The sequence below is a fragment of the Adelges cooleyi genome, unplaced genomic scaffold, assembly GCF_023614345.1.
Source record: "Adelges cooleyi isolate 19-005CV unplaced genomic scaffold, UGA_ACOO_1.1 ACOO_flye_CR_arks_rails_tigmint_CR_PRNA_376, whole genome shotgun sequence".
Classification (NCBI taxonomy): domain Eukaryota; kingdom Metazoa; phylum Arthropoda; class Insecta; order Hemiptera; family Adelgidae; genus Adelges; species Adelges cooleyi.
This window is the reverse complement of record NW_026096053.1, coordinates 6,003,523-6,024,254: the sequence shown is the minus strand read 5'-3', so window position 1 is coordinate 6,024,254 and position 20,732 is coordinate 6,003,523. Positions and strand designations below refer to the sequence as shown.

Here is a 20,732-nt window from a genome sequence, read left to right as displayed (position 1 = left end):
TATGATAACCGATAAAATTGTATTTACTGAAAACCTCAAATTTGAAATTCGAAAAGAGGTTATATAAAACAATTTTGAATTAAAATAAAATTGGAATAGAAAACAATTTACTTTTTAGGTCTAAGTCGTCTAACGAGCGTAAGAATACATAATGTGTACAGATCATCTAATCAACTGACAATTAATAAATATGTGTCTCAAAATATTATTTTAATAAATATTGGCAGGCCCAGATTAACGCAAGTGCAGGCCGTGAATGTGCACTTGGTCTCCAAAACGTAGGGGCTCCATAGTACTCAAGACCAAAGGAGTTATTCTACATGTCCTCAATTTGTTTTATTCAGTTTATATAAATATATTCAGTATTATATCTGTAACAACTGTGAATAAGTGCGTAAGTCAAATTTTTGTCAAAATTGACCAAGTACGCTAGGATACATCCTACAGTACTATCGGACTACAGTCCGAGGCATCTAGCACGCCTTGAATAAATATCTAACTCGTAGGACCAACAAGAAAACCTTGAGAGAGATGTGACTTATTTGCTAAGTTGGGATTTATGGCAGCTGGTTAAAGTTTAAAATCGCTCCTCTGTAAAATCACTGAAATCGACTTAAACACTTATTCATAGTTGTTACATATATAGTCCCCAAAAAGCTAGAAAGAAATTATCATAAACTTATGTATGATATTTGTGTATATTATTTTTTATTGATGCATATTATAGTCTAATCTAGTAAAAAGAAAAAGTTATATTAAGTTTTTATATTTATAATATAATTATTTGTTATTGTTTCATTTTTAAAAGTACTACATGGAACTGGAAATGCTGATTATCCTACAAAAAACACTAGGAAACCAACCTCACAATGCAGCAAAATCAATCGATTTTTTTAAAACTATACAACTGTACGACAAAAATTTTGTTTGTATGTATTATTATTTGATAATAATAAGGGATGCAAGTTGAAATAATGTTGACGTGATGTTTACCTACTTCTGTTTATTTTGTTTATAAACATTAAACAGATATTATGTAAAAAGTAAGTAACAGAGCAAATAATTTTGTAAAACATAAAAACTTAATAATTAGGGCATATTGATGCTATTCAATAGACCCCGTTGAAGATTATTTGAAAAGAGGAAAGAGAAGTTCTTTAAAGAGTAATATCAAATTATGTAGGTAGGGTAGATAAAAAGAATATGGACTAGGGCCCCAAATTGGAACGTGCTCTTGGCCTCCATTAATAATATTAATTAATTAATCAGACCTTGATGAATGGACTTTCCTATTTATGATAATAGAAATAGTCAAATAAATAATTTAACTGCTGGGTATTGAAATTGTATTATTGCATATATAGAACAATATAGTCAATATATAATTAACATCATAACTTTTATGTATACCTAAAACTCCTGTACATTTGATGGACCATAAGTCTAAATTTTTATTTTCACTGTTTCTGTGGACGTGTTTTTTTTTCCGGCATTTTTAAAACAAAAATACCCATCAGCTTCAGTCATCGATACTGTTTCATAACTGGGTTCTTGAAAATTAAATATTTCGTTCTCTTGATCGATGAGGCCTTCACTTTGCAACTCATGGACAAATTCGTCGAAAAATATTTGAAATCCGTTTTTTTGTTCACCCGAAGCAACTGTACTTGCAGATGTTTTTTCGGCATTTTTAATACAAAAATACCCATCAGCTTCAGTCATCGATACTGTTTCATAACTTGGTTCTTGAAAATTAAATGTTTCGTTCTCTTGATCGACGAGGCCTTCACTTTGCAACTCATGGACAAATTCGTCGAAAAATATTTGAAATCCGTTTTTTTGTTCACCCGAAGCAACTGTACTTGCAGATGTTTTAAGGCACTGTCGACATGATTCAGAACTGTCATCTATCGCAGAGGTCAGAGGAACTTTAATTACATCAGTAATTTCATTTCTTGGTACATTTAGTTGTTCGACTTTTGGCGGAAGCTCATTAGATAACATACTGCTGTGGTGGTCGTTTTCTAAAACAGCTAGTAATTCATCTATTAAATAACAATCGTCCAATGTCGTTGGAGTGATAAACTCGGTTTGGGACCTGATATCATCTGACGATAATGTACCACACATTGTTTCGTTTTGGTCCAAATCGAAAAATGTGTTCAGGCTATCCATAATATAAGTAGTTTCGATTAATAAAAATAACTAACCAAATATATCCGATTTCCCGTGATTATTATATACAACAATATTATTATTACTTGACAGTGCAATAACGTTAGTTTTGTTTCCGAGGAAACCACATCGAGTACATAGATATATAGAAAGTGGAATTATAATTTAGTAGTAGCAAGTAGAGAAGCTGTATCCTAATCCCGTTACAATACCTAAATTTGTTTTACATAAATTCGACACCCATAAAAAAAAGTAGGGACATATCAGTTTCGTTTCCATGCCTATTAGGTACAATTGAAATTTGATAATAAAAAAAACAGCACAGTATAAATCAAGCACATAGTAAATCAGTAATTAGTCAATATAGTATAATAATGTTATATAATATAATCTTTAATATTTTATATTATATCGATAAAATAATGTTCGTGTACATTTATATCACTTATAACAATAATATACTTAGGGAACCCCTTTATAATAAAATCCTTATAAACAAAATGAGTAGCCGACTTCCGGCGTGCAAACGGATCTAACAAAGTCCCCACCCTGCGTAAAATTCTTGAAAGAGGTGCATCTAGATTCTTTCATAATTGAGACGCTCGAATTATTCATTAAAATTCTCTTAACTATATTTTCACGTGCCACTGTCAAATTCTTTGCCTATTGAATATTATAATATACTGATTGACATCTAGATAGTGCATTATGTTTTTTAACCCTGCTTAAAAATTCAGGCCCAAGGCGCCCGCAGGTGGAAATTCAGGGGGAGAACCGCCTATGATTTTATAATCGATTTTACAAATTTGGAATATTGGATATACATTTTTTTAACTTGCAACGAAGCTAGTTGTCCCTCCCTGCCTCTCCCAATGGGTGCCCTTGTTCAGGTCTCTAAGTAACCGGACAATACCGGTGACTCAAGTAGTAAATCATGCTTATTTTAAACTTCTGAACTTTCTGATGAACTCCCGAACCTTATGACTAATCGGTAATCCTCTCTCGACACGATGTCCCATATCATTCTCTCATACACCAGCAGTGTTTATATCATTCTCAATCGCATCTAACCATCGTTTTTCGGTCTACCTCTTGCCTCCCATGTTTATCTTCATTTCCATTCTTACTACTTCCAATTCTTCTCTTCCCATAACATGCCAAACCATATCAGCCTATTCTCCCACATTTTGGACACTATTGAAGGCACAATTATGCTACCTCTTGCGTATTCGTCTCTATAATATATATACATACTATGTACAAACGATAATACGCAAATAAGTAGCCACAAGCAGCACCGGAACGGACAATATCGTGACCAGCACGCAATACAACCCTGAAGATAGAAGATGAAACATTGGCAAAGCTAATATGCAAATATAGATGTAACTGAAAACCATGTAAATATTTCAGATTAATGTTATTTCATACATTACGTAGGTACCTATTATCTAAAAAGTTGGCTGTTACGGTGATGAAATAAACATTTTTAGTTCATCAAGTGATAATAGTACAGTATAGAGACGAATTTAGACATATATTTTTCTCGTGGGGAGTGGAGGGGTGGAAAAGTTAGTGGCTGATCCACTACACCGTTGGGCATGTATATGTACTCATGTATATAATTTACTGGATCTCGATGTGCGTTGCACGTGTACGTTTTGAGCTGCTCGTTTTGGGGGGTTGCAAATGAGCCGTCGTGCCACCAGATTACTGACGTTATTATTATTTCAACGTAGTGGCTGCGTGCGTCTTGATATAGTAACACGTTATGATCGAGTGCGCTGGCCGGGGGGGATCGTCGACCACTTGCTGGGAGTCGGACGCGATAAATATAATATTGTACTAATAACGGAGGCGCACGTGTTTTGACGCCACCGCTGGCACGCGTCGGTGTTTGTAGTCCACAAGTCGTCGGGTTTTATTTTTAACCCGCTGACCGGCCTGCCGGCGGCGTGCGCGTATGCACACGAATGTGTATATATTATATATATATATATATATACCCTGAGGTGTACGCTCGGTGTCGCCACTCCAGTATCCTGCACTGTGCCCGCAGCAGATCTGCCTCGTAGTCGTCGGTACAATAGAACTAGAAAGGATTCGCTACTGAACTTGGGACGTCGTTTCACCGCAACGTTTTCGACGACAAAGCGTAAACGTCAGGTTTTGCTTACAAAAATGCCCCCGGCAACACTGTCTCCGGTACTGAAATTATGGCGAACGCAATGAGCGCCTTCGCCTCCGAGGGATCAACCACCGATGAGCGGGTTAACAGCACAACGAGCCTTAACGTTTTATGACCGACCCGAGTACAACAACTGCAAAACACGGTAAGAGCCTTTCGCCAGTATTAATATTGTATATTTTATAATAAGCACTACTCGTTAGATTTTACTGTAGTTTTACTGACATACATGACGTGTAGTAGGGAAGTGGAACTATGACTAAACATTTAAATTTTTTTCTGGGGAAGTGGCGGGATCATATTTATTATTAGGCAAGATAGGCACGCGCCTACGGCCCCCAAATTAAAAGGACCTCACTTCACTTCACATTCTTTTATTTAAAAATAACAACCACAATATATATTTTTATTTTTGTGAAATATTAAAAAAAGAACGCTAGAAGGCTATGGCTATTATTATTGATACTATTACATGAGGCTAATGCCTTGTTTAAGGGGGGAAATAACTATCGAGAGTCATACGTATAGAGGTGGAAAGTTGGTCGATTTCTAGAGTTATGTTAAGGAACAGTTTTATAAATTAGGATAATAAAAAAAAATAGATTAACTGAGTAGGAATTGTTTTCACGATGATGTTTTTGTTTGTGTGTCTAAACCAAGTATCTTTTCTTAACTGCTGAACCGATTTCTTTATGTAGCAAATCTATCTATCAGAAATCCTACTTGATAGGAAGTACTTCATTTGATCAAACATTTAATAAGTTATCAGTACCCATCCCCTTCAAAATCGAGAAAAACACTAGAACAAAATACATATTTTTCTACTTAAAATTACTGTGCTCTATAATTTTTTAAAAAATAGTCGAATTAGTTCCAATGTAATATTCTTAAGATAAAGTACTGTCGATAAATGTGTACGTGGAAAACCATATTATATCATAAAGCTTTTCCTCTAGAAGGGGTAGAAACTTTTTTTGTTTCTCTTTTTTGAGCTTAAGTTTTGGCACTTAATGTCTGAAGGTTGATTTAGATCGGGGCATCATAATAACATATAAGATTTTCTTAAAAGTTTGTAGTCAAGCTTTTTAATTATCGAAAAACAAAAAAAAAGAGGTACACCGTACATTACCTTTTAAGCAACCCTAAACTTAAAATATAATTTTAAGCACATTATAGCTTTTATAATGTTTTTATCTATTTTTGTACTTCCACCATCTGCGTATCAAAGCGTTTAATTGAAAGTGATTTAATCAATTTTAGTTATAATAATTCTTACAAACCTGCTACCTTTCCCAACCTCATTGTACTGGCTATATTGTATATACAATTATACATACTGAGTAGTTTTTAACATTGGCAGTTTTGCATCAAAACATTTATTTTTATATTTCAAGTAAAAAAATATTTGAAATAATTTAATGAAACAAATATTTAATTTAATGAATAAACTGATTGTTACTATAGAAACGCGGCAATAATAAATTCTTTATACGAAAATGTTCAATTTTTATATCGAGTGAATGGTGATTTAAATAATAAATTGTGATTTTGACCCTTAGTTGGGGTGGAATAGACTTTAATATCTTTGAGTTAGGTGTTTTTATTTGTTAATACTTTTGAAATTTTTATCGGCATTTAGCTATGACGGTTATTAATGGTTAAACGTGTAAAAACAAAATTCGCATTTTAGCTTTTTATCTGGAAGATAGCCATTGGTAAGTAAGTAAGGTTAAAAGTTAATGAATCATGTTATACGTGGTTGGCCAAAAACAGTAATTATAGTTTATCGCTCTTTTTGTCTCCGCAAAACAAATATTGTGATAATATTATTCTGTAGAAAACGCTTCAGGAATTTTGGAATATTTTTTCATAGACCTATTAGTTAATACTTAATAGGTCTATGATTATTCGATTTTGTTCATGAAACGTGCCGACATAATATTATTATATAAATAATTTCCTTGTCCTTGTTTGTTGGTATATTTTGCAAACCGTTTAAGCCACAAGATAACGTAATTCCAAGAAACATATTATTATTCTCATAATATTGTTATTTTTAATTTTCGGTGGTTATTTTTACAATAGTCATATTATGAACTACTTTTATATTTTGTTATTTGTCGTTAACCGATCGTAGAGACGAGATCAAATGGAATTCAGTTGATGTATTATATTTTCCCAGTATGTAATCAATACTTATATTTTACCTCGAACTATTATTAATTATTGTGACAATAAATTCATACCGTTTGTTGAAAGGTACATTTAAACGGTTATAAGTGCCACAACAGGACGCAAGATTCGGTAATAATTATTATATACAGGTATAAAACGTCATAATATAAATATTAGGACATAATAATATTATGTTATATGAATGACAGTAGTCAATAAGAAACAAAAATGTTTAGCTTTTGCATGTTAAAGTACTAAATGACCTTTAAAATAGTATTTATTTATAAAACACCACAAGCTTAGGCATTTAAACAATTATCTTTGTAGTTATTGTAATAAATACTATAAAAATACAATTATTATGTTTTTATCCGTTTATATATCTGAACATCTTTGAAAAACAAAAATTTCTCATCAGTCATACCTCATTTTCTATAAACAATTTTGTTTAAGACTAAAAATAAATTGTTATAAACATTCAACCGTGTAGGTATCGAATAGAAAAAAATAATGATTAAAAAAACGTTGACGACTGGTCTTCTTCCTATTCGCGGTCGTTTGCCTTTCTCGCGATAGTCGTTTAGTTTTTTTTTAAATGTTTCCAGTTGCTGATGACAAAAACAAATCCCCTTAGCTTAGCTGCTACGATTGTTACGAAAATAAATCACGGATAAATTTAGAGTGAATATAAAACGAAAGGAGGGAGGAAAATGTCACCTGCCGCCGTCCCGTTATACCGTTGCAGGCACATGTACAAGTCTAAATAAATCAAATAAGACACCATTACACTTTACTACACAAGTCACTCGACACTCCGTATACGTGCGCTGAACAAAATCATTGACAATTGTTTGTATACATAAATATAATATAATCCTAAATCTATACAGATAGATTCCTTTGTAGGCCTAAATTCGAATGCGCAAAATTAAAGTCTATTATGGAGGGCGGACTTTTATTACAAATATTTTCGTAGCCCCTCCTCCATAAATATATTGTGATCATTTTTAATGTCAAAAATAGTAACATAGATAATGACTTTTACGGATAAATACACTTTTTGAAGGTTATTTTCTATAATAAAGGTTATGGCATCTATGCAATTGGAGCAATCGGATCAATTCAAGTCCGAGACAAAATAATATATTTAGAGTTTAGTAATAAAAAAATATTTTAGAAAGAGTTCGAAAACTGCTTGGAGAGGAAATGGTAAATGGACAAGTATATTATTGGGACCAGCCGTTACGCATTTGAATTGTGGAATTGAAGAAGACGCGGTCGGACGAGGTGAATAGAGACAACAGGAATGATGGGATAGGTGTAATATTTATACTGTATGGAAAATTGTATAAATCGGTAGCGAAGCCAGATGAGGTATGGAAGTGTGAGTGGTTGGGCAAGGGAGGCGAAAGCTTTAAATCTTAAAATTTAAACTTTTTAAGCGGTTCTAACTTAAAGTTTTAGGGGTATGAATACATTTAGCTCATACTTGAAGTGCGCCAATTGGCGAAATGAACGGCATAGAGGTGTATCTGTGGATTGAATGGATCAATGGCGATGGACAGAGATTTGTGAAGTGAGATAATTTGGCTGGCCGTCTCACGATAACTTTATTAATAGACGGATTTCTTTACGTAGGTATAGAATATTGATAGAAAGTAGATAAGAAATAGTACACGCAAGGAAAGTACATAGATAGGCTGAAAATCAAAAAACTTCGGCCTTTCCTCTCAAAATCGAAAAAAAACACTAAAATGATATATTTTTGGGATTTTAAAAAATGTTCCTCAAAAACGTATTGAAAAATATTTAAAATAGTTCTAAATATACAACCACAGATACCGATACTGATAAAAATGTATTATCTACCATTCTGCGAAAAGGATAGACTTTTTGGACTTGGGGTCTGAAAGTTAGTTAGACCAATAGTAGATCTAGTATGTGCACTTAGAAACAAAATGTAATCAAAAAAATCTATAATCACAATTTTGTTTTGTTTAAGAGTGATTAACAAACATAATGATATGTACAATGATTTTAGATTTGTACACATATAAATATACTTTCCAATTGTTTCCACCACTGTTTTTTTTTCATATTTTTAAAGCGATAATCTTAAAATATTCAGTTTTAATAATTCCGAAAGACTTTTGATTTCCCCGACCTGATATTTTTAGCTGATCCAAAACAATAAGTAGAAAAAAAATTATATTTACAATTCTCGTTGCTATTCCTTCTCCACATTTCCATTTTCCCGCTTAAATTCAAAATTTACCTTTTATAATATGGAAACGTATAAATAATATTGTAGTTGTTTGTTGTACAGAAATGCCACACTCGAACGAACTTATAGATGTACAACAGTCGGTGGGCGATGAACTTTATAATCTAACCCAATTGGCTGAAGTCAGCATCGTTTATTTTAAAAATCACGCCAGTTCCGAAAAAACGGAAACATTTGAAAAAGTAATCGGTCACTCGGCCAACGGTCGTTAATGATCAACGTCCATTGACAATAATTAACAATTATTTTGATCTAGAGAAACGTCGAAAACACACAAACGAAAAAACCGGCATCTTGTAAAGAACGACAGTGTCCAGACTGCGGCAAGTGTTACAGCACGACCAGTAACTTGGCCAGACACCGTCAGACGCATCGGTCGCTTGCCGACACCAAAGCCAGACACTGTCCACATTGCAACAAGGTAAATACTGTTAGTTATTATCGAGTTAACAAATTTAAATTAAACGCGTATTTATATTATTGATAATAATTGGATTTTATTTTTTTTAGGTGTACGTGTCGATACCGGCGTTCTCCATGCACATGAGAACGCACAGTCAATCTTGCAAGTGCCCTTTCTGCGGTAAATGTTTCTCAAGACCGTGGCTTCTACAAGGACACATTAGGACACACACTGGTATAAAATGATACAATAAAGATTTTATTTAACGTACACTTTAAACAATAATTTTTTTAATGATAACAACAGTAGTTAAGATTAAAAACGAATCAAATATTTTAGGCGAAAAACCTTATGAATGTGAAAAGTGTTGTAAAGCATTCGCTGACAAGTCCAACTTGCGGGCGCATTTGCAAACACATTCTTCGGAGAAGCCGCACATTTGTCAGAAATGCAGCAAAGCGTTTGCCCTCAAATCGTATTTGTACAAGCATGAAGAGTCGGCTTGCGGAAAAATGACGTCAAACAATAACGATTGAAACAACATTTTTGTACATAACCTACTTTTTTTTCTTGTACACTGAAAATGTAGTTTAATTTAGACATTTAGCTGAAAGTACTTGAATACAAATTTATTTGTTAATATTTAAATGCAGTATTTGGGATGAAAATACAATGTTCGAGCAAAAATTTCAAGTATATTTTAAGAACAATGGAAAAAAAAGTATTGTATAAATATAATATATATGTATAATATATATAGTAATAAAAATTATATACTTTTTTTTTTCTATTTGCTAAAGTATACTTGTAATTTTTGCATGTATATATATAAAACACCAATATTAAGTAATATGTTTTCAATCAATTTTTTACATGATAAACATAGCAATCTGAGTAGTATTTACAAATATGTGATTGTGTAAAACTGTACAGAGTTCTTGGCAGATCTATAAAAAACTACAACAATAGTTTAACTAATAGTGAATTTATTGGTGAAAAACACAAATTAGAATAGTATATCATGTATAAGGTAACCATTTTATATCAACTAGTGTTTTTAGTATTAAGAAAACTAGCTTTAAAAATATTTTTTATTTGTTTAAATTTGTATAGTTAAAATATATTCATAGCAGTAGAACTAGTTTATTAAGCAAGACATTATATGAAAATAAATGGACGAGTGCAACTAGTCACACTTTACATTTTTATTTAATTATTTTTTTTGTAAACAACAAATTCTGTTGGATTAAAAAAATATATAATAATTTGTATAACGTACATGTATATTTCTTAATTTTTTTTAGAAAATATAATTTAGATTTTAAGACGCGTGAAAAAATATATATTTTTTAAATTCATTAATAATTATACAAAATCTATACTTCATTATTAGTTATGTGTATCACAGACAGTTAAGACAACTTTAAGCCAGAAAAAAAATCAAGTATACATTTTTCATTGACAAAAAATTTAAATAACTTAGTTGCCCATATTTATTGAAAAAAAAATTAACTGAAAAGCATTATTGAAGGAGTATAATGGTTTGATAATAAATTAATTTCTTTTTCATAAGAAAGATTAAAAAGCAAAAGTTTACAAATGGACATCCTCCTCCAATATAAATAAATAAATAATTATTATTTTATAATCAAAGTATTCAACAATCATAATTCAATCGTTGCTCAGTGTGTGTATTTTCAGTGAACGTTCTTTACGTTGCGTTCTGCGTTGTGACCATTTAGCTTGTGTCGCATCTTTGCTACAGGAATTACCACTCCTGAGAAATTAAAAATGTTTTAATTTATAATAGGATAAAACAGACGTTTATATTTTTTAACACTCACCGACAAAACAGTATAGTGTTGTCATCAGATAAACTAAATGAAGCATTGGAACTACTAGATTTCCATATTATATCACTTGAGTTACCATGCGTGTAACCCAACTCCAATTGATCTTCGGAAATATTAAGTTTTTTTGAGATCTAAAAAACATAACATATTTAGTAATGTATTAGAATCCTAATATTATATTTGTTTATATTATTTACTTCACTCGCAAGTTGTGTATTTGCAGATGTAGCTGACGCTATGTCAACAACAAATTCCATTTCTGAGATAAGACGTTGTTGTGATCCATTTTCTTCAACGTGATTGACAAACATAAGTCTTTTTGTTTTGCTTAACTCTAATTCAGGACGATCTTTTAAATCTAAAATGACCATCTCCCATCCTTGACCAATATCTTCATTCCAAATTTCTTCATTAAAATAACATCGCATTAAAGCTTCGCTTCTTTTTTTACGTAATCGACATCTGGAAAAGACATTTTAAATTCAGTATTTTATCCACAAAAATGAAAAAAATGTATGTAATAAAGTATTAGTAAATAATGTCATACCTTTCTAATGGTATATCAATATTTTGAGTTTTACTCAGTTTGGCAAGCAACTCTTTTTTAGTATCCAAAACTGATGTACCGACAGTGATGATCCAGTCAAACATTTTCTTCATAACAACCTAATAAAGAAAAAAAAAATTAAACTGTTTATTTATTTGTATTTACACATATATAAACCGTAATTTACCCTAGTTTGTTCAACAGGTTCTGGCCAAAATATGGCCCCACGATATTCACCATCTTGTAGAGCTTGTCCTATTGTAATATACACAATATCGGAGTTGTTCAATTCTTCTAAGGAACTACTAGGCAAAGCTAATTCTTCAAATGACGTATCAGATTTATATCGTCTTAGGATGAAAAAATTAGTCTCTATTTTTACTAAAGACAACAAATTATCTTTGAGTTCTCTAACTGTCATTCGTTTATCAACATATGCATATATCCGGTCTGAAACTAAAACAATAATTTTTTTTTTTAATAAAATATCAATTATTACGGGATGGCTTAGGGTGCAGGAATTGTTTTTAAATTGTAATTAGTTGGCTCATATAAAATCTCGTTTATAATTAAAAACTTTTTTACGATTAATTAAAATATCTGTCGTAGATAAAAATAATTTGAACAGACAAGCAAAAGAAAAAAAAGAATTTGGGGGGGGGGGGGTGTCCAGTTAAAAATCGAACATTTTGCCAACTTAACAATTACAATTTTTTTATCCAATCTGATCTGCTTGGGTAGACTCATTCGGTTAATAACATTAAATTATACATTCAATTTTTACCATCATTGTCTTCTTGTGGCAAAGTTGTAGTTTTAAAAAAGTACTTTTCGTTTAACTGAAAATCGTTATCATCATCATCGTCTTCAGTTCCATCCCAATTTTCATCCAATTTATTATGTTCGTACACCTAAAAACAATATGTTTTTACGGTTTGTTTATTTTTTAAAATTTTTTTATTAATAGATACCTTCATGGGATCATTTTCAAAAGCAGGAGAATCTATTGGATAGTCTTCATCACCTTTGATTGTCCTACAAATTAAATTGTGTTTTTCAAAATAGTATCAGAAATAATATGCATTGCACTTAACAATTACCTCTCGCTGTCAGTGATACTACTATCTTCGCTTTGATCACCACTGCTACAACCATTAGCCACGACACACATATCTTCAGGACTTGTTACCAAATTACCATCTTCAGTAGATAATACACAATCTTTAAGAATAGAATAGTTAGCATTTATAAATAGATAATAAAGATTTTTTGCATTAGTTGTACCTTCTAACAATATGTTAAGATTTTTATGTTTTTGAACTGAATGTATTGATATACTATCGGCATGGCCATTGAGAGTCTTATTTTTTTGACTTGTTATCAATTCTTGTAATAGTTCTAAAATAGAAAATACATTTTACAGACCATTATTGTACTTAACAAATAATTCAATTTAAATGAATAGCAGACCGAAAGGTTCCCCATTTAATTTATTATTTGGAGTATTAATAAACAAACCTGTGTCCTGAGCCGGTAATACAAACTGCAATAAGATGGTATTTTCGTAACGTGTAATTATACTTTTAATCTTCTGCATTATAGCCGAGTGACTCATGATCCGACGTTCAATGAATACAAACACCTATTGCCGGTTATATAAAGTGTAAACGTACATACATGATGAAATTTAAAACTATAAAAACATACATAATGATTGAATATCGAAGAACATGATCTATCATTTTCGAGTTTCAATGGTTTTGAGTTGCTTTGCATGGCGAAATGCAAATTAGACTCTCTTGATATATCAAACTTTGTAAACAGCAATGTACCAAGATCCGATAGTAACTTATGTTCTTCTATTTCTATTTCGACTGGATTGATTACATCAATGTCTTCTTCGTTGTCATCCAAATTAATCATAAAAAGCTTCATGATTAGGACTGAAAAACAAATATAATAGTTTTAATCAATCAGAAAACAAATAACTGTGTTAGAATGTGCCATTAGTAATGTATTTACATCCAGGAGATGCTAAGGAGCTGCTGTCAACCGTTTCAATTACTTTGAGAAGTAATACACTAGGTGTGTTATAACGCAAATGACACACTAAGTAACTATTTTTCTCTTCTAGATTGTCTGTTACTTCACGTTCATGTTTATTATAAATAACTAGTTGACAGGGTTTTGTGATTTTAAATTGCTAAACAAATCATAATAATAATAATATTATATATGTTCAAAAAACTATTAAAAGTAATTTACTTGAATGGCCATTAACTTCAACTGTTCTACACTCGTGGTTTTGCTACAGTGAAATTGGTAGGGTTCTGTACCAGTATCTACAGAATCAGCTAAATAGACAGCTACTTTACACATATCACGTTCTTTTTCTTTCATCTGTCTATCTTCTTCGGCTTTTCTTTCTATCAAGTTATGAAGATCCTTAAAAAAATACACAAATACTTAAAAATTTACACATACAAGTCCCATAAAACCGAATTACTTTTAAATGTGGTGGAAATTCTTCTTGCGTCATTGCATTTTTATTTCTCCTATGATCTATTTGTCTGTACATTAGCATGTAAGCGTTAGTACTAGACGTGTACTGACCAGAATAATATCCACGTACAGGACCACCACCAAAACTTCTTTCAATATCATCCATAGTGATCTAGAAAATAAAAATATTTAAAAATAAACAACTATGGTTTTTCGTTTAGACATTTACACTAACAACTGAAACTGATTGGTCGTTGAAACATAACCATTGGTCTGTTTTAAAATCTTTAATATAGGCATAGTAATGTCCTCCAGAAGCGCTTCCAGAATGTATCATTATAGCGTAAAGTTCATAAATATATGGCCCGGGTGGATCATTTTCCGAATTTAAGTCTGCCATACGTTTGTCATCATGCCTATGTTGACTTAAATCAATGCCTTCATCTTCATCCTATTTTCATTTATTTATTTTATTATTAATTAACATTATTGGGGCTATTTTTAAAAAATACCTGGTCAATTTCGTCCAATGCTGAAGAACTATCAGTGCCAGTGTAACTGCTATCATCACATTTGCTATTAGAACCAAATAATTCCTCAGGAAATCCTTCAGATAGCACTTCGTCTTTATCTAGACCATTTTTGTTACTCGATATAAAACCATTGACGTTCAATTTTAAAGGGAATTCAACTCTAAACAAAATTAGAAAATCAATCAAAATCAAATTACTTAATAATGTTTTAAATATATTACTTGTCGTTAAGTTTAATACGATACATGGTGTTGTAGTCAAAGTCAAAACGCATTAAATGTAATGTCATGATATAAGGAAACTTGCTGAATTTTAGACCTTTATGTGCATTACATTTTTTGTTACAACGTTCACAAAAATATTGATTATTGCCATCTAAGGTTTCAGGTTGAGTGAACCCTTGCAAAGCTTCCATCTATATCAGTAACAATATTATTAAATAGTTAAAAAAGTACAAATTTCAAAAGCAAATATAAAATACTTACGATAGAGCCATACGCATTAGTACTCCCAAATGGACGAATAGGTAATGGTATGTCCAAGAAGGTATCTTCTCTAGACTTCTCAATGCCACATTCTTGACATTTAACATAATCTATCATTTTACCTAAAAAAAATCAATAACCTAAATTAATTAACGCTCAAATTATTCTCCCATAACTTATTTATAATTAAACAGCTTAAGCTAGAAGGGACTTGGAGATAATTGTATAGATATGTAATTTTTAAGGAAATAATAAATGGATGATATTGGAGACATTAACTATTGCTAGAATAAGAAAAACAGTCCCAGAATAATAAATGGTTGGTGCTAATTTTCTTATATACCTTGATAGAGTTGATTTATGAGATCAACGTGGGTAGTATTTTTAAACTCCTGTTCAAGTGCATCGAACATAACTCTGCAGAGTTCTTGGACATCATGTTGTTGCCAAGCTTCACTTGAATCCCAACCGAAACTACGAGTGAGTTCAGTCGTTTCAACACTATGGCGGGGTGAAGTCTAATAGCAATAAATCAATACATATTATAAAATTAAAAATATTTGAAAATTGTTAATCGTGAAATAAAAACTAACTTGTAGGTTCAAAAACAACTTTTGAAGTTGAAAAGGGATTGATTTTGACTCATCTGTGTTGGCATTAAAATCAAACTTCCATTTGTATAACGCATTTCTAAATTCCGGTGTCATATATAAGGCTTGCAATAAACTATTCAAATAACAAGTCATTGCTTGGTTTACTAAACCCCTGTAACCTAAAAAAATGCTTATACGTTAATTACTAGATAAAACTTGATAATAAAACACAGGCTAATAAAAAAATCAAATAAAAACTAAACCTGTAAGTGTTCTTTCAGTTGACCGATTATATAGCATACTAGTTGTAGGTAAAGCAAGCATTGGCATCGGGGAAGATGACTCCAGTGAATTATTTTCAATAACAGAAGATACATCCAAACCATTTCTACGCACTGAAGAATGAACTTTTGAATACGGTCCATCAGCTTTTATATCTTGAGTAGGTGAACATGATTTTGAAGATGTACCATTTTCAATACTATCCGATAAACTACTTGTCATCAACTCAAAACGATTATTAACTCCTTGACGATACACTACGCCAATATCACTCAGCAATCGGGTATCGTCTTCTGTTATTTTCAGCTAAATATTATAAATCAGTATGCATTAGTGTTATACTTTTAATTAAATATAATTTTAAGTGCTTATTGTTAGCTTACTTTAAGTAATTCGGTGCTCGTTTCAATATCATAAGAGTTAAATGTCAGAACAAAAGCATCGGTATTGATATCGTTTGATTGACAATATTGAAATACTTTTTTGAAAAGATCTCCAGCAGTTTGGTTTTTCTCTACTGTTAATGGATAAACTTTCATGGACTTATGTATTTTGATCACACATTTGGCTTGATCAGATTCTTCGTGTTGACAGTTGTCTGTTAATACAAATCGATTTATGGCACCATCACCAAAAACCAAACCAATATCACATAATTTACGATCATCGCTTTCGACTAATTCTGGCTAAAATGTTTAAAACAATACATACAAATAAATAAATGAAACTGTAAAATTATATTTTCATCTAATGTATAATATGAGTTATAATTGATACCTTTTCAGTAGAATCTGACGAATCCGATTTAAATGAACTTAATGTGAGAAAAAATGAATCGACGTCCAAGTTATAATACTGCGCTACAGTATGAATGAAATGACGGACAGTTTTATGCTTATCAACGGTACATTCAAACTTATCTGAATCAAAAGATTTGTCATGGGGATTTTCAAATTTCCGTACCAAGCATTTTGCATGGTCATCGCTTTCTGTATCCTCTATAACACTCACCATGATCTAAATAATAAAAATTACATTAAAAAAAATTAAATGTTAACAAAATGAGATTTTTGTCTTACGTCAGTTCATAAATGTTTTTTGTCCAAAAAAGGGTTGGTTCCAGTCAATGAAAGTAAGTATTATTCTCACATTTTAACTGTAAAAAAAAAAAAAAAAACAAGACTATAAATATTGTATCAAATTACACAGCAAAGAGGAATATTCCTCTTAATATGTAAGTCACACGTAAATATGATGTTTCAACCGTGTGATAGGCAACTGGCACCATGTTACAGAGCTTCCCACCACAACAAAAACCACTATTTTTATCTCATCGTCTATTGGTGTAACTGTTTGTTTCCAAGTCTATAGAATGAAGTGAGTCATTACCCACAAAATGTTAGTAGATGGTTTTATTTTTGACTTATAAAGGAATGCTAACACACCTTAATATTTAGAATGGCTAGATGGTTTTTTTTTTATAACATGGTAAAAGATAATCATTTGCCAGGAAGAAAAATAAATAAACAAATATATATATATATATATATATATATATATATATATATATATTTATTATTTAAAAATGCGCAAATTACACTCACTCTAGCAATTGAAATTGGAAACAAATTTTGTACACTTAAATTTTTATTAAATTTCTTACAGAGCTATGACGGTATTAGTGTGTTTAAAAATCTATGAGAGAATAGTATGATTTATTTCTAGGCATTTGATACTGTGCCAAGTCCCAGAAACAGCCAGTGACGTGTTAACGGGTCAGAGGGAGTGTCAAAATTAGACACTAATCCAAGCTCCAAACTCACAGACCACGTCTGACTGTTCTCCTCTACACGGTAGATTGCAGATTTAGCAAGATTTAATTTATATTTTTAGCCGAATAATTGTGTTTATGCAAAATAAAAAAATAAAAAACTATATTAACGAGCAAAACACAAAACGAGTAGAACATTTGTTTTTTTTTTTTGAAATATATTTTACTTATAGTATGAACATATTCAAAGCATAACGTAAATTAAAAAAAAAACCCCACTAGAGTTTTTGTGTCTGTAGATATTGATTTTTTAAATCATTTTAGGTGATCATTTTATAAAGTTTGTTCATGTTAAAAATGTTTTACTATATTATTATTATTTATTTAAAAAATGTATATATTTTATCGATAGACAATAATAAAGAAAAGTTCTACACAAAATAATTTGCATTTTTGAGCAAGTTAGAATTGTATAATATAATAAAAAATGGTGTATTTCTTCGAGTTCTAAAAAAAAAACAAAATTATGGGATGCCATACGAAGCTTTTTTCCATTTATTTTAACACTGTTGCTAAAAAAGATAGTCAAAAATATATAAAAGAATAAAATAGAGGAAATTTTTATTTTTTTTAGTATTTTCTGGAGCTCTATCAACTTTTGAAACTTAAATGGTAACGTATATATTTGTAACTTTTTAAATTAAGAATCCTTTTTGAAAATGTTGACTGGTAAATAACCAGTTTTGAATAAATAGCTTTAAAGTTGTTAGAGTTTTTAATTTAGGACAGGAAGTAGGGTGGAGAGTAGAGTTATTTTTATGTGCGTGTATTTCTCAACCGCAACTCCATTATTTTTATTTAATGATTATTGAAAAATACAAACAAAAAAATTAAAAATATAATATCAACGTAAGTATGAAACAGTGATAAATATTTACTAGTTTTACATTTCTTGGCAACAGAAATATAATGTGGGTTGCAAATAGTTAAAAAATAAATCATAATACTATTTTCAATGAATCCTTGTGGATTAAAAACATATTTTGAACAATTATATTTTAGTAGATCCATAAATAAATACATTAAATAAAAATATCAGGTAATGGTAATGAGCAGTTATTTTGTTGAAACATAATTCATTATATTATAATATAGTAGACTTAACTTCTTTTAAGCATCATTTATTTGGTTTTACTTATAATATCTATCTATCAAAAGTTCTAAAGCCCTTGAAATTCAACTGGTATGTCATTCAATTGACCAAACATTTGTATTTAACATATTTTATGGAAATAAAAGAATTTGATACCTACCAAATTATTTCAATACCGGTAACTACTGGTATTGAAATAATAATAATAATAATAATAATAATAATAATAATAATAGTAACAAATAATCCCTAAAGTAATGTAATAGTTTGAAATACATTTTCTAAAAAAATGCTAAACATATTGATAGACCTATGATAGCTATTTTGTATTTTAGTTTAATGATAAATGTAGAAAACATTTAACTTAAATATTATTGTCAGATAAAAGACGTTATGATAGGGCAAACCACTTATTATAAAGAAATAAAAAATATAATATAAATTTTCTATCCTTTCAGTTTTGTATCAGATTTATTTTTCTTTGGTGTAGGTTAAACTGAGTTTAAATGTTTAATACTAAAATATTTCTAAGAGGTCATCACAATGTCGTAAAATGTAATTTTGTTAATAATTCTTTGTAAGTAAAGCATAATAGAATAATTTTCAATGCTTAAAAATAATAATTATTAAACCTAAAAATTCCAAACACATGAAATGTAGTAAAATATACAATCTTTATGCAAGGAAAATATGTAGGTATAAAATGTACTGTGTAACTTGAAACTTTTACAATGTAAAATTTAAATATCTATATTACGATACCACCTAGGTAACATAATTAGATATAATATATGTTGATGACTGAAAAATATCACTAGGAATACCGAGATAACCCAACGAGATTAATCATATCATATAGATTTAAGTATCTTGTAAAAATACTTGATACCTGTCTATATAGTATACTTGAATAAATATTCAAATTTAGTTATACTTAGTACTCTATTTTTGTAATAACTACTTACCTATATGGTATTCATTGATGCATTAACATTATGCAATATGTATCAATATTCCATTTACGAGCCATGCCCGTTTATGTCCAAACAATGGTTAAACAAGTTATATCTACAATATTGGATTATTAAAAAAAAAACAATTTATACTAACTTACCGTTTATTTTATGTTCTGGTAAACGTTGTTTTAATCTTGGATACGTTTTTGTTAGTGCAACGGTTTAATAGCTTATAACAAAAATAACTTCGTTTAAAACAGAATCCATAGACAAGACAGAATCCTAAATCCGTATTGCCAAAAAGATTATAATATTATATACTGCAGATTACATTGTATGGACTCAAATGTACCTATTTACTTTTTAATAATTTTCCTTATCATATTTTCAATATCTTATCAATTTAAAAATGACCTTGGTGACCAATTAAAGAATAAATAAGTAGAACTTTGTTATTCCATGAAACCACTCATATAATTTTAAAATAACGTACTATATATTTCTATTAATTTATTAAAAAAAAAGTAAATTATTATATTAATATTTTAATAGAATGGAGATTTTTAGTTATTTTATGATTATTTTTCTTCATACTCTTTTCTCTGTTCACAAACTATAGGAAAAAACTATTATGGTTTTAGCTATGTAACATTTAAACTAAGAATGAATACTGTACGCTTGGATCTATTATTACAATTACTTTCAGGCTAAATAATTACAAATTCCCAAATTGTAACCAAATCTGGTAATAAGAATGAACTATTTTACTATCGATTTACCAAGTAAAATGAAAATAAGCTGCTAATTTTATTTATTATTAAAATAATTTTGT

The 20,732-nt window shown here is 30.2% G+C and overlaps 2 protein-coding genes across 3 annotated transcripts; one reads left to right on the top strand and one right to left on the bottom strand.

Annotated features, from left to right (window-relative positions):
- Positions 1-4,195: 4,195 nt before the first annotated feature.
- On the top strand, positions 4,196-9,949 carry LOC126840701 (transcriptional repressor scratch 2-like). The gene is made up of 5 exons (XM_050576609.1): positions 4,196-4,508; positions 8,850-9,004; positions 9,079-9,243; positions 9,333-9,459; positions 9,565-9,949. Exons 1-5 carry the CDS (start codon positions 4,475-4,477, stop codon positions 9,759-9,761), a joined length of 678 nt encoding a protein of 225 aa, XP_050432566.1. The 5' UTR covers positions 4,196-4,474; the 3' UTR covers positions 9,762-9,949.
- A 595-nt stretch (positions 9,950-10,544) lies between these two features.
- On the bottom strand, positions 10,545-20,269 carry LOC126840685 (ubiquitin carboxyl-terminal hydrolase 47). 2 transcript variants are annotated; one of them, XM_050576579.1, is made up of 25 exons: positions 20,059-20,269; positions 17,100-17,176; positions 16,798-17,037; positions 16,404-16,706; positions 16,002-16,326; positions 15,739-15,917; positions 15,489-15,663; positions 15,146-15,267; positions 14,882-15,075; positions 14,640-14,820; positions 14,363-14,578; positions 14,132-14,299; positions 13,891-14,070; positions 13,648-13,828; positions 13,333-13,568; positions 13,144-13,267; positions 12,910-13,023; positions 12,726-12,846; positions 12,597-12,660; positions 12,410-12,536; positions 11,813-12,081; positions 11,626-11,744; positions 11,276-11,540; positions 11,070-11,209; positions 10,545-11,002 (listed from the first exon to the last, which is right to left on the bottom strand). In XM_050576579.1, the coding sequence occupies exons 3-25, from the start codon at positions 17,032-17,034 to the stop codon at positions 10,897-10,899; spliced, it is 4,146 nt and encodes a 1,381-aa protein (XP_050432536.1). In that variant the 5' UTR covers positions 17,035-17,037; positions 17,100-17,176; positions 20,059-20,269; the 3' UTR covers positions 10,545-10,896. The 2 variants fall into 2 exon arrangements, with proteins under 2 accessions (XP_050432536.1, XP_050432538.1); XM_050576581.1 differs by lacking the exon at positions 20,059-20,269 and adding an exon at positions 17,625-17,732.
- Between the last annotated feature and the right edge of the window lie 463 nt (positions 20,270-20,732).